Source organism: Pteronotus mesoamericanus, unplaced genomic scaffold (assembly GCF_021234165.1).
Source record: "Pteronotus mesoamericanus isolate MK-2021 breed Mesoamerican mustached bat unplaced genomic scaffold, CSHL_Meso_final contig_203, whole genome shotgun sequence".
Classification (NCBI taxonomy): domain Eukaryota; kingdom Metazoa; phylum Chordata; class Mammalia; order Chiroptera; family Mormoopidae; genus Pteronotus; species Pteronotus mesoamericanus.
Genome location: NW_026555087.1, coordinates 542,911 through 558,685, shown reverse-complemented (window position 1 = coordinate 558,685; position 15,775 = coordinate 542,911). Strand labels below are relative to the sequence as shown.

The following is a 15,775-nucleotide window of genomic DNA, read 5'->3' as shown; positions in this document are numbered from 1 at the left end:
CCTGAGTCCCGGGGCGTCCGGAGGTCGGCCGCGGGCTCCCCACCTAAGCGGCACACACACTCAGGCGCTAAATTAAAATGTCACAGGCCTGGGGGAGGCTCGGGTTTCCTGCCGCAGAGCGCGAGCCTGCTTGATAGACCAGCTTGGTTTTGATAAACGTGGACTTTCTACAGCAGAGACAAAGGCGCCCTTGAGTGCAGAGCAGAACCTAAACCGGCACATCGCTGAAAACTATTTCCTGATAATATTTTTAGCACCTGAAAAAAAAAGTTTTTTTCTCTCTTTTTTTTTTTTGGCCTGTGGCGTTGTGTGTGTGTGTGTGTGTGGTTTTTTCTGAAATGCAGCACCCAGGGTGGGAGGCCTCATGGCCGGGCCGGGCTCCGATCTGGGCTCCAGGGCAGCAGCGTCCCCTGTGGGGACCCAGGGGCGGGCCTTTCCCAGGGTCCCCTGAAGCGTGTGCTCAGCAGACGGTCAGCAACGCCCAGGAGGATGGGGAGCGGGGCTGGGCAGGAGGTGGGCAGGTCTAGCAGGGGTCGGAGGTCAGGCCCTGATGCCCCTGCCCTGCTTGGTGCTCTGTGTGTGTGGTGCATGTGCCGGAGAGTTGTGAGCCTGTGAGAGAATGTGTGTGCGTGTGCGGTCTCCTGGTGTGAGGACGTGCGTGGCAATACACATGTGTAACAGAGCATAGTGTGTCTGCATGCGAGGTGCACGTGTGAAGTGGGCATGGGTGTGAGAGGGTGTGGCGAGTGGGGATGGGCCTTCCCTTCCCAGTCGCCCTGGGAGCCGCGTGGACTCGAGTACTGTCCCTGCAGAGCCCTGAGGTCAGCTGCCACCTCTGACCTTTGCCCTCTGCCGATGGGGGCCTTCACTGCTCTCGCCCTTCCTTTCCTGTGGCCGCACTGCCCTGTGGTCCTGGGTGTTGGGCCGCCCGCCGTCGCGCTGCATGGGGCCAGGGCTGCGCCTACGGGCACCTTGCTCTCCGGGAGCAGCCCGTGCGGTGCCGGCCTCCGGAGGTTCCCGCCCAGCCCCGGCAGCAGCCCGTTCGGCAGAGTCACGGCGGTGCTCCTAGCTCTGGCTGTAAACCAAGTCGGGCCCGTGGAAGACGTTTTGGAAAATACGGAAAAACATGAGGACAGACGTGAGCCCAGCCCCGGGGCTGCTGGGCCTGCGCTGCTCCTCCTGCTCATCTGGGGGGGGGGGGGGGGGGGGGGCGTGCACCGGCCTTCAGGGGCCGGGGGCTGGGCTTGCAGTCCCCAGGGTTCTGGGAACAGAGCGGGCCGGAGGGACTGAGGCCACCGGCGTCGGGTCCTGCGGTGCGTCCGAGGAGGGACAGACGTTCCAAGGCGTCCGAGGCCGGCGGTCCCAGGTGCAGGAGAAGGGCTGGGATGGCCACAGGCCGCGGGCGGGAATCCGAACTGTGGGCTCTCGAGGTCCTGCTCCCACCCTGGGGCCCAACGGCTTCAGGCCCTGTGCCCCAGACCCCGACCAACCAGCCTGGCTCCAGCGACGGGCGAATGGGCAGACGCTTTACAGCGGAGCCTGTCAAGATGCCTCTGCTGGGAGGCTCCCCTAGGCCCACAACCCCCCAGGAGGCCCCTAGGGCTGGAACACTCCGTTTAATGCCCTGAGGGCCCCAGGCCAGGGGTCCTTCCCACATTCAGCCAGATGGAAGCCTCGTCCCTGCACAGGAGTCCAGGGTCCCCAGGGTCCCCAGGCCCCGGGCTGGGGGTGGAGGCAGCATGCAGCTGGCTTCAGGCCGCTTCCAGGCTTAGCCGGGGTGGCACCCACTGATGACACTCTGCAGCGGGGTGACCAGGCCCCCTGGCTGGGCAGCAGCCTAAGAGGGCACCTGGGGAAGCCTGCCCGCCAGGCCCAGCATCTCAGGCTGGCTTTTCTGTCCCCAAACTGCTCAGTGAGCAGGCCTGCGGGCTCACGGAGGAGAAGGATGACCCCTGTCCGGGGCGTGCGCCCCCGAAGCCCTCACGTCGCCAGCGTCCCGGCCCTGGGAGCGCCGCGAGCGCCTGGTCAGGCTGCGCGCGCCCCCGCGCCCCCGCGGGCCTGGCGCTTTAAGAGCCTCCTATTTGCATGGCCCCGCCCCGGGCCGGTGGCCACCCCGCTGGATATTTAAATCGCGGCCCCGGGGCGGGGCCGGCTCCGAACGCGGTCCCGCCCGGCGCCTTCCTCCGCGGAGCGACCCCCGGAGCGCGGCCGGGCTGAGCTTGCGGACGCAGGGCGCGGGGCTACCGACGGCGCGGCCGCGCTGCCTGCAGCCCGCTCGGCCCTGCCAACCGCGGCCTCCCCCCAGCCCGCGGGGACCTCGAGGCCCCTCTCTGTCCCGCTCTGTCCCGGTCCTGTCCTCGCTGCGTCCCCGCTGTGTTCCCCTCTGTCGCGCTCGGTCCCCGCCGCCGACCCCTGGCGATGCCGCGCGGTGCCGCCTGGGCGCTGCTCTTGGCGGCGGCCCTGGGGCTCGGAGCGCGCGGAGTGCGCGGCGCGGTGGCGCTGACCGACTTCTACCCGTTCGGAGCGGAGCACGGCGACGCTGTCACCCCCAAGCAGGACGACGGCGGGTCGGGGCTGCGGCCGCTCTCCGTGCCCTTCCCGTTCTTCGGCGCCGAGCACTCCGGCCTTTATGTGAGTACCCGAGCCCGCGGGCGCCAGGGAGGGCGCCGCGCCCCGCCGCTGCCCGCGCCCGCCGCCCGGACTCCCGCCGCCGCCGCCAGCAACTTGGCACCACGGCGGCCAGGGGTGGAATGAGGACAGCGCTTCCTCCCTCGGCGGCCAAGGCCGGACAGCGGCCGCGGGAGAGGCGCGCCGGGCGGGGGTGCGAGCGGCTGCCCCGCCACCTTGGCGACGGCAGCGCGGCGCGCCCTGTCCCGGCCCCGGCCCCGGCGCGACCGGCCCGGAGCCTGGGCAGCGCGCACGAAGCGGTTGTGCGGTGCCTGGTCCCCAGCGCGGCGGGGAGTCCGGGCCCGTCCTGGCTCTTTCGCAGGCAGCGGGCAGGGGCCAGTTCTGCCTGCCCCGCGCGCGGGGCGGCCGCTGGGCCACGGGCACTCACTGTGGGTGGCCTCGCGCTCGGCACCCCGCCGTCCGGGGACACCCTGACTCCAGGCTGGAGAGGGGCTGGCAGCCAGAGTCCTGGCACCTCCATCACCGGGGCCCTGAACACAGCCGGCCACTCCCCCCACCACCAGCGCCCGCCTTCGTCCCCCCACCGCCAGCGCTGTCACCTGCTCCGACTTCCCCACCCGCGCCACCGTCCCCGTCTTGGGCACTGCTGTCACCTTTCCCCGCCACTGCTCATGGGGCCTCTGCCCGCCCCTCGCCACCCAGGTCCGCGGCGTCTTTGGCTCCCCCGCCGCGTGGCCGCCCCCGCGGGAGCTGCCCTCCCCGCGCCTGTGCGGAGAGGCCTCCTCACTGGGCGGCGCCTTTGCTGGTGGACGGTGGTGGGAGGGGCAGCCGTTCCCTCTGTAGATGCCACCGCCAAAGGCCCTCGGGGCCAGGGCCCGGCCAGCAGGGCGGGGCTGACCTCGGACGGTGGGGGGAGGGGCAGAGCTGTGCTGGGGTCTGCCGGGCCGGGCCGGGAGGCCCACGCGTCTCTGAAGCGGGGAGGCTCGTGCGCCACCACAGTAACACGACGCTGCATCGGAACGTCCCTTAGGGACTGGGCCAGGCTCAGCTTTCCCGCTCCCAGTCACAGGTGAAAATGCGATGAGGCCATCGACCCCCTAACGCCCTCCCTGAAAACCCCGACCGCTGCCTAAACACCGGGCCGGGGCACCGACGCAGGCAGAGCCGCTAGCAAAACAAACGGTTCCGTCGGAAACGAACATTCTGCCTGCAAACAAAACGCGGATCTCGAGAGGGCCTTTCCCTGGATCGGGGCTGCTGCTTGGAAACTCTCGCCCCGGTGGACACAGGGGCCTGTCGCCTCCCTGCTGCGCAGTGGGAACCACCGCGGAGCTGTCGCGGGAGCCGTGCTCGCGGGGCACCGGCCTGGAGCGCCTCCTGGGCCCTGGGCTGGGCGGCGCAGGCAGGTGGGGAGGGCGGCCTTGCAGCCACAGCTGCAGGAGAGAAGGGAAGGCATTCATTCTGAAGAGAGTGGGTCCAGCCCGGTGACCCCACCCCCCTCAGGCGAGGGGACACCCCCGTGTGCCCCTGACTGTGACCCCTGCCCAGCAGGTCCCCTGTGGCCAGCCCTGAGCCCGGGCACTTGTGTCCAGCCGAGCGGGACCCCTCTCTGAGTCAGTCCTGCCCTACTGGCCTCTGTCCCCTCCGTCCCCAGCCCAGGGCTTGGCAAAGAGCAGGCTTGGTGGGCGGGTGGGTGCCCCGCCATCTGACGGGGCCCACTTGTCACACAGCCTGAGTGAGGAGGGGCTCCGCTTGGAGACAGTGCCTTCTGAGTCTGTGTCGAAACAGCACGCCGGTCACAGCCCCAGCGAGGGCCGGTGCTCTGGCGTGTGGGGCCCCGTTCCAGGAGGCTCCAGCACCGCGCCTCTTCCCACTCACAGCAGCTGCGAGGCTCTGAAACCTGCGGAGCGAGCGCCGGTCTGCTGCTCAGGCCCCGCGCCAGCCAGGCCCCTGCTGTCCGGGGCGGGGGTGGGGGAGGCGCAGAGGGGGCCGCCGCTGCGGCCACCCTGCCACCACCGTGAGGTTTCCCTGCAGGTGCTGACACAGCTCGGGGGCCCAGGTGGCGGCCGAGCCCTGGCCGCCGGGGCCGACTGAGGTGGAGCGTCCACGCAGGGCAGCAGGGTTCCGAGGAGCAGCGATTCTGCAGGCGGCTCGGGTGCGGCCCCTGCCCAGGGTGGGGTCGTGGAGGTGCGAGGGAAGACCCTGGTCTATGTTTGTCACCACGCTGGGCAGCACACCACCCCTCGGCCTCTGTCCCTTCATTGGGGAAGGGGATGCCAGGCGGGTGACATCGGGAAGGTGCCGTGCACCCTCTGAGGGGCCCCCGCGCTGCGCGGGGGGTGCAGGGTCTGCTGGTCATGCCGCCAAGCCTGAGCTGTTGTGGGGTGGACATCGTGCGCCTCGGGGTCCCCTCCCCCGCCGCCCCAGGCCTCCTCCTGCCCCTGCTGGCCCCTCACCTGCGCGGCTCTGACCCCCTGACCCTCCTTGTCTCTTGGAAGACGTGGGGCCAGGCCCAGGACGCAGGGCTGTGAATGGGAGCCGGGTGGGCCATGCGCCTGTGGGGCCAGAGGGAAGCGTCGACGGTGGCTTTGATGAGGGGGGGGCGCCTGCCCGCTCCCGCCGAGCGCACGGTCCCCACCCCGCCTCCCCCAGATCAGCGCAGCCGTGGCTGGTCATCTCCTCCGCAAGCCTCAGTTTCCCCTCTGTGCGGCAGAGTGCCTCCATCTGAGCATGCCCGGGACACACGTCCAACCTCGGGTAAACCCACCCCGAGCCACAGGGACCTGCCGGCAGCCACGCTTTCCTTCCGTGGCTGTAAGTTCCTCCGAGGACGCGGCCTGGGTCAGAGGGACTGCGCGTCTCACGGCGTCGCCCTGCTGTCCCGTCCCCCGGCGGCCGTCCCCGTCGGCACCCCTCTCTCCCGGGCGAAGGCACCACCTCGCCAGGCCCAGGTCGGGCTGGAAGTGGCCCCCCCACCCCGCTGCGGCGTGGCCCAGATCGGCGCTCGCGGCCGGAGCAGGCCCTGGCGTGGGGGCCCTGCGGGGCCGCCTGGTGCGTGACAGAAGTGCCCCCGCGTGTGCGGGCCCAGGGCCAGCCTTTCACCTGGACGGGCCGGTGCCTGTCCAGGGCCCCAGCCCAGAGGCGGCGCTGCTGCTCCTCCCGAGGCGCCCGCCGGCCTGGTGGCCCTCGACACGCCTGACCCTGCAGGACCGGCCAGGGCAAGTCGCCCCCAAGGGCCTGGCCATGGGTGCTCCTGTGCCCCCGGCTGCCCTGGGCATCCTTGTGGTCAGACTGATGACCAGGGCGGGGACAGTGGACCCAGGACAGAGGCAGCTGCCGAGCCTGGGCCCGGGGACTCCCCTGCCGTGGGTCTGTGCGCAGGCGGCTGGGTGGGCCCCCGGCGGTCTCAGCCCCCGCCCCCTCCGTGTGGCCCGGCCTCAGTACCTCAGCCTCCACCTCCCGGCTCTTCGCCAGGCGGGGCAGCCGCCCGTTAACCCTGCGGGGACCCCACGCCCCTCATGCAGCAGGCAGCCAGGGCCCCTATGTCCTCCCGGCTGGGCCAGGTGCTTGCCCAGTGCCAGGCGCCTGGCACAGCCCCGGGTCCTTGAACCTTCTGCCGCCTGCTCGGGTCCCGGGGCGTCGGGCGCAGGCCACCGTGGGGGCTTGCGGGGGGCGGGCCTGGGAGGGGCCGGCCCCAGGAGTGGGGGCTGTGGGAGCGGTGGGCTGGCCCGGGCGTGGGCGGGGCGTGGGGCGCATCGGGTCCCCAGTGGGAGTGTGTGCTGGGCTCTGCTGCTGGGGGGGGGGGGCACGGGGCTGCTGCCCCCGGCGGACATGGCCAGGGCCTCTGTGGAGCCGGGCTCTGGCCCTAGAGGGGCACCTGCCGAGGGGTCCCAGAGGTGAGGCAAAGAGCTGGCTTTGCCGGGGCGGGGGAGGCAGGAGCAGCGTCTACACAAGGCAGGGGATGGGCCCGCGGAGGGGGGGACCGGACCTGGGAGGGACAGGTGCTTGGACGCCCCGAAAGGCAGCCCCGGTTGGAGGAGCTCAGAGGCACTGGTGGGGCGGGGCAGGGGTGGGGCGCAGTGGCCACGGGGGGGGGGGGGGGCCGGCGCGCAGAGAGCGGAAGCGCAGCCCAGGCCCCACAGCCCAGCAGGGCTCGAACCGGGAGGGAAGGGAGGGCTGTTTGCCCAACACCAGCTTCTCTGTCTCCCCCAGCCCCGGAATTCCTCCTTCACCCCCACCCGCGCACCCACCGGGCGCCGGCCCCTCTCAGAGGCCCCTCCCCCAGGAAGCTGGCCCTGGCCTCCCAACCCTCCTGTGGCCCTGAGCACGGTTCCCCGAGGACCCCTGGATGGTGCCCAGCCAAGGCAGCCTCCCCGCCCCGGGCTGGGTGTGCGCGGGCTCGGGCCTCGGACCGGCCCTGCCTGGGGGCCCCGGGGGCCCTGCCCACTCGCTGCCCTGTGAGCAGGGCTCCAGCCCCGGCTGTGCTTGTGGGAGGGGCCTTGATTACCCAGAGAGCTGCCAGGAAATAAAAGACGTGCCTACATTTCTCAAAACAAGCTTATAAAAGGCCTCAGGGGCTTGATTGTTGTGTTTTTGGCAGAGAAGTCAAAGCAGGAACCAAGGCCCGCCCTTTCTCGGCTCCGATGTTTGCAGAGCTGGGGTGCCGTGGCCGCACACACGGGGTCCCTGGCTCCCCTCCAGGCCGCCCGCTCGGCACGGCCCCTTCGCCCAGGGTGGTGGCACCAATAGGCTGCGCCCTGGAGCTCTGTCACTTGGGAGCAGCCAGTCACGAGCCCGCGCTTGGGCTGGAGGTCACCTCCAAGAGACTCTCGGGACACTGCCGCTCTTTCCCGCTCTTCCCCAAGTCGGAACTGCCCCCAGTGCAGCCGCTGCGCCTTCCCCCACGCTGCCTGCGGGGCAGGCCGGGGCCCCCCCGCCGGCCCCCTCCGGGCCACACAGCCCAGCTCAAGGATGGGCCTCCCTCACGCCCCGGGGCCACCTGCAGTTCACGGGGTCATGGCAGGGCCTCTCCCAGCTGACCAGCCGCTCCCCTCCCCAGGTTCTCTTCCTGCTCAGAGGCAATGGGACCCCCTCCCAGGCCTGGGCGAGGAAGGCGCACCTTCCCCCACCCACCCCGCACGCAGCTCCGTCCACCGCAGGCGGCCGGTGTGCAGTCCCACCCGGGGCTGGGACACCCCGTGGCACCTTGCTTTTCTCTGCAGCAGGTGCTTGGACACAGAGAGGTGGCCCTGCTGGAGGCACAGCGGTGCCTGGGCTGGGGACCCCTGGGAAGCAGGGGCAGAGGCCCTCGCGCGCCAGCACTGCCCGCCCCACCCCACCCCCGCTCCCAGGTCCCCCTGTGTCCCCGTGCGCGTCCGCCGGGCGTCCCTGGGCGGGGCTGGGCTGGGCTCAGGCGCGCACGGCCCCTGGCGTGGGGGTGCTGGCGGCCCCGGCGGTGCAGCAGGGCCACCGGCCTGTGCCCAGGGCGCCCTTTCTCCTGTTTCATGCCTGTCGCGTGCTTTCCTCAGTAGGAAAACCGTGATGATGAAACGGGTACTCGGAGGGAAGCGGCCCTTGCTGGGCCCGTGCAGCCTGCTTCCCCGCTCTGCCGCCCCGGGCCTCCGGTCGGCCCTGCCGGCTCCCCGCCCCCGCCGGGCACGCGGAGCTCTCTGCCGGCTCGAGGGCGTCCAAGGCAGCTCCTGCCCAGGTGACGCCTGCCAGCGGCCCGCTCGCCCAGCGCCCGGCCCCGCCGCCTCCTCTGCTGTGGCCCTGGCCCGGCCCTGCCCTGCTCTGGCAGGGGAACAGGGCCGGCTTGTTCTGCCTCCTTCCTGGACCCCCGGGCTCTGGGCCCACAGCCCCGGGGGGAGGCACGCAGGAGGGAGGGAGAGGCCAAGTGCTGGTGGGCAGGCTGCACACACCACACACACCTGAGAGTTGGACTCGCACTTCAAAGGCAGGAAGGAAACCCGGTCCGTCTGCAGGAGCCACAGCAGGGGACGAGGGCGGGGGGCAGGGGGGGCAGCCGTGGGGGAGGGGGCTGTGGATGCAGGAGGGGCTGCTGGTAGGTCCCGCCCCAGCAGGTGGCCCACGGCGCCTGCAGCGGAAGCCCAGTCCCAGGGCCACCCCCGCCCTCCCCCAGGAAACCAGTCCAGCCTCAGCGGGGCCAAGGCCGCTGCGGCAGCGGCTTCCCCTCAGCAGCACAGAGCCCTTCTCTCGCCGGGCCCACGGGTGGTCTGAGGAGGGGCCCGGAGGTGGGGGACCCAGAGGTCCCTCTGGCAGCGGCCCGCCCCAGTCAGTCCCGTCAGAGGGAGTGCCGACGAGAGAGCTGGGCTGTTTCATCGGTGGCTCAGTCTGTCCCCACAGCAGCCGCCCCAAAGTGGGGGTCCCTGGTGGGCCCGGCTGTGCCCGTCCCAGCGGCAGACCCTGCAGCAGCCGGGGCCGCGGACGGGGCTGGTCCGCTGTTTTGTGGCGGGCCAGGAGTGGCCCTAAGAGCTCTGACGGCCGGGCATCCGGGCCGCCCGGGCGGCGTGTGAGCGAGTGGGCGTGGCCGTGCCGCCAGCCCGGATCCACAGGCCCAGGGGCCGCCCCGGTCGGCCACAGTCGGCCGTGCATTCGGAATGCTGTTTATATTTTTAAAGGGCTGTAAAAACGAAAACAAAAAGAACAGGGAGGAATGTGCAGCAGAGACCACATGGGGCCCGCAGGCCAAGTGTCACCGTCTGGCCCTCAGCCTACCGCCCGGACTAGGCCAATCGCGACAACCTGCGGTCTGCAAAGACCTGCCGCCTCTGGTCCCAGAGAGCCGTCCCTCCCCGACCCCGCCGGGCGCAGCTTCCACTTCCGCCCAAAGCGCGACAGGCCTCTCTGAACGCTTCTCGAGCTGGGGCCACAGCGGGGTGGCTGCCACCACCCAGGGGACCCTCAGGACCTGAGGGCCCACGAACCCAGCGGCTCCCCCGGCGCTGGGAGAAGAAGCTCCCCGGGGTGGCTCCCTGTGTCACTGACACCAAGGTGGCTCTTGCCACAGGAAACACTCTCCCTGGCCTCCCATGCTACAGGGCTCTTCCCTGGTTGGTGGTCAGGTTCACGTCGACTCACCCCAAATGGGGGCTTCGGGCCATGAGCCACAAGCCCCCGTGGCTCACACGCAACTTTGGGGGCCTCGTCAGAGGTCCCAGCAGCACCCAGTGCAGAACGGGCTGCGGCCCGGACAGGCTCCGCTCCGGCTGGGGCCACGCCCGCCCTCCGGAATCCGCGGCGTTTCTGCGGCCGGGCCTGGCGGGGGCTCTGCGGCGCCCTCTCACCTGTGAACCCGCAGCGCCGACTGCTTCCCAGCGCGGCGCCGAGCTCTGCTCCGGCCCCACCTGCACGGCGTGCACCCCGGCTTCTGCGCGCCCCCTCACACTTGGCAACGCCGGTGTCTTCGAATGCAGCCACTCCCGTGGCGGAGCGGTGGCATCGCATGGTGGCTTTGATGTGTGTTTCCCCAGGAGTCAGGGCTTACTGGCCACTCAGGTGTCGTCTGCGGTGAAATGTCTGTTCCAGGTCCTTCGCCCGTTTTTAAATCAGGTTGTTTGGGCTTCCCTGTTGTGTTGCAGGAGTGTCCCGTGTGCCCTGGATGTTAATCCCATATCAGGTGCGACTTGCAAGGGTTTTCTCCCATCCGGGATTCGCTGCAATTTCTTTGGATGCACAAAACGCTTTTAGCGTCGTCGATGAAGTGCAAAGTGGTGTGTTCTTCTGTTCCTGTGCCCCTGCTGTCACGTGGGATCACTGCCGAGGCCGGCGCTGCGAGGCGTTTGTCCCTGCTGCCCTGCGGGTTTTCAATGTCGAGCTCGGGCTCGGAGCTGTTGGGCCGGCCGAGTCCCCCCTGCACGTGGCGTCAGGGGCGGGCGCCCGCTCACTGTTGTGCGCACGCAGCCCCGTTTTCCCAGCCCCGCGGCTGGCGGCCGTGTCCCCCGCATGCGGGGGTTGCTCCCAGATCTCTGCTCCCGTCCGCAGTCTCTGCTGTGCGGTGCCGCGCTGTTGGGGTCCTGCCGCTAAGTTCTGAAATCGGGCGTGTGAGCGCCCCAACTTGGTTCTTTCTCAAGGCTCTTGCAGCTGTTCTCAGGCGTTTTAAAGCTCGCGTGTTCTTCCTGTGGACACAGTAAACGCATGCTTTGCGGGTAGCGCCAGCATCTGGTGTTTCTCTCACGCCTGCTCGCCGCCGTGGGTGGTTTCCTGCTCCCTGCATGCCAATCGCCTTTGGCCGTGTGCTGGGGTTTGCACTCAAAGCCTCGGTCACGGGAGTAGCTCCCGGCCTGAGATGCCGCCATCTGCCTCTAGAGTGCGCTCTCTCCGCCTCTGCTGGGCTCCGAGAGGGGCGGCCAGGCGGGACCCGCCTTGGCCCGCGGCCTGGGCCTGCGGAGAGGGAGTCCGAGGGAGCTGCGTGGGGCAGCCCCGGGGGCCCTGGCTGTGTGTGGGCCCTGGGCTCCCCACCTCAAGCCAGCTCCGAGCCGTGACGTTCGTCTCTCTCCAGCCATGAGGCTGCTCAAGTGGCAGGTCTGCTCAGCAGCTGTGGCTTCTAAGTCTGGGGATGCAGTCGCTTGGGGGAAGAGCTCTGAGGGCCAGGGCCCCTCCGGTCCCCTGTCCTCCGCATGGACCGAGACGCTGCCCTCGCTCCTCTGCTCTTTGGCACCTTTAGAGGAGAGGTGTGTTTATCGGCCTTGTTTGCTGGTCCGGGGGACAGCCCACCCTCGCCTGAGGCGAAGCCCTAAAGGTCTCTTACGCAAGCACAGCTCTGACCCCAAGCTCCCCAAAGAGACTCCGGTCGGCCTAGGGCCGGCTCTGTGATCGCTGACTCAGTCCACCTGCCCGGCACCCGCGAGGCCGGCGCCCGTGCTGGCCCGTCTCAGAGGCGAAAACCCGGAGCACAGCGAGCCGGGCTGCCCCTCGTGGCTGCACAGCCGGTGGGCGCGGGGTTGGGGCGGACCCCGCCGTGTCCAGCTGCGGAGCCGCTGCTCCTCCCCCTCCGCTCAGAAGCCTCTGGGGCTCCCACTGCCCACGTGCTGAGGACAAACGCCCAGCTGGCCCTCGAGGCCCCTGCAGGCTCCCCGGGAGAGGCTGGCTCTCTGCAGCCCTGCCCCGGCTCCGTGGGCGCTCCCCCCTCACCCCACCCTCCAGACCCGAGGCCGGGACCCCGTCCTTCCCCGCTGAGGCCCCCGGCTGGAGTGGGGCTGCTGAGCAGGCCTGAGCGCCTCACCTGCTCAAGACCAGGGCCCACACTGGGGCTCCCTGACCTCAGAGCAGCATCCGGGGCCGGGGACACGGCCTGTCTAGGAGGGGGCGGAGCAGGCTGAGGGGTCCTGTGTCCTGGACCAACTCTCAGGCCATCCCGGGGTGCCCTGGCCAAGGCCGGCGCACCTGCAGGTGCCGGGTGGGGGAGGGGCGCCGGCCGCCTGCCTGCCCACGGCCCATCGCTGCCTCTCCGGCTTTCCCCATCGGCAGGTGAACAACAACGGCGTCATCTCCTTCCTGAAAGAGGTCTCGCAGTTCACCCCGGTGGCCTTCCCCATCGCCAAGGACCGCTGCGTGGTGGCCGCCTTCTGGGCAGACGTGGACAACCGGCGTGCAGGGGATGTGTACTACCGGGAAGCCACCGACCCGGCCATGCTGCGCAGAGCCACGGAGGATGTCAGACGATACTTCCCTGAGCTGCCAGACTTCTCCGCCACCTGGGTTTTCATCGCCACCTGGTACCGCGTGACCTTCTTTGGAGGCAGCTCTTCCTCCCCCGTGAGTTTCTGTCCTGGGGAGGGAAGAGGTGCCGCTGGGCCCCAGTCTCCCTCCAGGACCCCCGACGTGCTGAAGGGGGCGGCGTGGTTGCTGGCCCACGTCCAAGGGGAAAAGCGGGGTTCAGGCACTGGAGTCCCTCATCAAGGTCCTGGAGCCCCGCTGGGGAAGGACAAGGCCCCCACCCTCCCGGCGCCCCAGGAAAACCCTGCCGCTCGGGGAGAAGAGGGGACATGTTGGCCGATGCCTGCTGGGCACGCTCCAGTCCTCAGGGATCAGGCAGGGAGGGACCACGTCCTCCATTTCAGTCCTTGACTGTGCCAAACAGAACAAAACGTCGGCTCAGGAGTACCCGAGCGCTTTCCGCGGCGCGGTGGGGTGCCCGGGGCGGGCGACCCCAACAAGCACAGCTCTGTCCTACGGCTGACCGGCCGTCCCGGCGAGGACGATGACCGCGTGTGCAGGAACAGTGGGTGGGGCAGGGCCTGGGAGTGGGGCCGGGGGCAGGACCCTGTTCAGGCCCCTTCTTGGCAGGTCAACACGTTCCAGACGGTGCTCATCACGGACGGCAAGTTCTCGTTCACCATCTTCAACTATGAGTCGATCACCTGGACCACGGGCACACATGCGAGCAGCGGGGGTGACACCGCTGGCCTGGGGGGCATCGCGGCCCAGGTAGGGGCCCCGCTCCCGCCTCCAGCTCTGCCCCGAGCGATGAGACAGGCAGCCCCCCGCCCCGCGGCCCACTCTGTGCACAGCCCAGAACCACGAGCACCTCCCCAGGCCGAAGTCCCCTGCGTCCTGAGCTCACTGCCTGGCCCCGCAGGGCCAGCGGCCGCAGGGACAGAGGGTCTCGGGATCTCTGTGTGCTGACTGTCCCGGGGTCCCACGGGGCTGTGGGGCCAGCAGGAAACCCCCAGGGGCTGAGGGTGGCAGGGTCAAGTGTCAGGGCCCAGGGCGGGCCAGTCCTCCGTGTGGCCACGCGCCCTCACCTACTTCCCCTGAGGCTGCTCTTGCCCCTGGCCCGAGGGGAGGCCCAGAGCCCCGGCCGTGAGCAAGGCTTGGGGTGCGCGGTCCAACTGTGCCCTTGACTGCGGCAGCTGCCGGTTGTCAGGGCCTGGCTGGGGGGCTGCTGAGCCTTGCAGGGACATTGTGGGGGTGGGGGAGGACGCCCCTAACCCTTAGAGCTCTCCGGCTTCCAAGGTTGCCTGCCACATGGGCTCTCGGACCTTGCGCACCCAGAGGAGGTGGGTGTCAGGAACCGTCCGGGGACCTGCGGACCCCGCCCGCACCTGCCCCCTCCTCTCTCCCCGCCCCAGGCCGGCTTCAACGCGGGAGATGGGCGGCGCTACTTCAGCATCCCCGGCTCGCGCACGGCGGACATGGCAGAGGTGGAGACCAGCACCAACGTGGGCGTGCCCGGGCGCTGGGCGTTCAGAATCGATGATGCCCAGGTGCGCGTGGGGGGCTGCGCCCATGCAAGTAAGAGCTCCGAGCGCGCGGCTCAGGCGCCGCGGGCGTGGCCTCGGGGCGGGGGTGGGGCGAGAGGGAGCGGGGAGGGGACTGGCGCCGGCCCCGCCCCAGGCCCCGCCCCCCGCGATGGCAGTCCCGCCCGCTGGCCCCTGAACCTCAGTCTCCTCCGGGGCCGGGTTGGGTGGGGGGTGGCCCCCTGGAGCCCACGGTTTGCTATGCAGAGGGGAAGAAACCCAGCCTCCCTCCGGGGCTCGGCCGGGCGCCCCCGGGGTCTCCTGAGTCCCCTGGACACCCGGGGAGGCAAGCGTTCCGTTCACCCCTTTTCACCTTTTCCGCTGGGAGGTGCAGCTTGTTTGACAACCCGGCCATCCATCTGCCCGACAGGAGAGAGACACCAGGGGCCCCGGACACCCAGGGGCTTTCTGGCCCAGAACACACAGCGGAGGGGGGAGGGTCCACCCCAGGGCAAGCGCATGACAGGTGGGGACAGTCCGACTGGCCTCAGAAGGGTGTGTGGCCCTGGGCGAGTCATGACTCTCCTGGGACTTTACTACTTACAAATAGAGGGAGGGGGGGTCAAGCGGTTGGCTCAGCCACGCCGCCTGGGGTGGGGGTGAGGGGGCTGCTCACAGGCCCCACCAAGCCTGGTGAGGCCGGTGCCGGCATCGGCCCCACGGACCCCCCTCCACCCCTGTGGGGACCCGGGCCTTGGGGAAGGGTTGCGCCCCCAAACGCGAAGTGCTCGGGAGACCCACGGGGTCAGGGCCAGGGAAGGTGTGCGTGCTCGAGGGACAGACATGGCGCGCGCGACACTTGGGGCAGGGGGCTCACAGAGGACGGGGGTGGCGCCCCCTGGGAGAGACCTAGGATCCCGAGCCCGCCCGCTCACTGTGGCGCCTGGGAGACCCCAGTCCAGAGTCTGAGCTTAGCGGGGCGAGGGCGCCGGGCAGCGGTGGTTCAGGGCGTGGGATACCGTTCAGTTGGGGGCTTCTTTGGGGGGACCACAGAGAGCTCTGGCTGTTTGTCCCCTGCCAGTGGCCAGGGGCTTGAGGGGTAAGGCATGGGTGCAGGTGGGGACCCTGCGCCCGTACGAGGGGTGTCAGTGCAGGTCGGGAAAGGTGGGTGAGCAGGTGTGGCAGGTCCACGCTCACCTGCAGGGGGTGCAGGCTGCGACCCTGAGGGGTGGGGTCCTCAGAAGAGGGGCCGCAGTTCTTTGGGGACCCCGTTTCCATGTGGAGGTGCCTCCCCCACTCTCCCAGGCCCCTGGGGGGAGCAGATGGAGCAGGCAGGCTGGGCCCCACCAACCAGCTGCAGAGAAGCCGCGGGAGCTCAGTGTTTGGGGAGGCGGCCTCCTTGCGTCCCCCACCCCACTGCAAGCCCAGGAGATGGAGCCGGGGAGGTGCCGTCCTGGGGCTACACCATCGCGGGGAGGGAGGGTCGCTCCTTCACACCTGAGAGGCAGGGCGTCCGCACCCGGAACTCGCTCTGAGCAAAGCTGTCCAGAGACAGCCGCCGCCCACTGCTGTGTAGCCAGACCATGGGGGCTGAGAGGCAACGTGGCTCAGTGACAGAAAGGTCCGGTCCCACAGCCTCGATGGCGTTCTGGGCCCCAGGGTCCTTCCTGGAGTGCCCCCCTCAATGCCACGCCAGTGCTCCCTGGGGCCTCACAGAACTGACCCGCGACACTGCCCAGAGCCTGCCCCTCCGTGCTGTCACCGCAGACTTCAGCAGCCTTGCTCTCCAGGGCGCTCTGCGGGCTGCATGTCCTAGAGGGCCAGGAGTGGGGTCCGGTGGCCCTGAGGGACCCTGGGAGCTCCCGGCCACCCCCGGCCGGAGCACACCACCCTCCACGGCTCCGAGCACAGGCCTTGTCTCACACACAGGGAAGGAGAGCGCAGGGCTG

General features: G+C 70.1%; 1 protein-coding gene across 1 annotated transcript in view; it reads left to right on the top strand.

The window, feature by feature from the left end:
• Window positions 1-2,418: 2,418 nt before the first annotated feature.
• The window catches only part of SNED1 (sushi, nidogen and EGF like domains 1), a 51,822-nt gene continuing 38,465 nt past the window's right edge, over window positions 2,419-15,775 (top strand). The window contains exons 1-4 of the mRNA XM_054570408.1: window positions 2,419-2,631; window positions 12,115-12,402; window positions 12,934-13,074; window positions 13,719-13,881. Of these exons, the coding sequence (XP_054426383.1) occupies window positions 2,419-2,631; window positions 12,115-12,402; window positions 12,934-13,074; window positions 13,719-13,881 (805 nt within the window). The remainder of the gene's footprint in view (window positions 2,632-12,114; window positions 12,403-12,933; window positions 13,075-13,718; window positions 13,882-15,775) is intronic.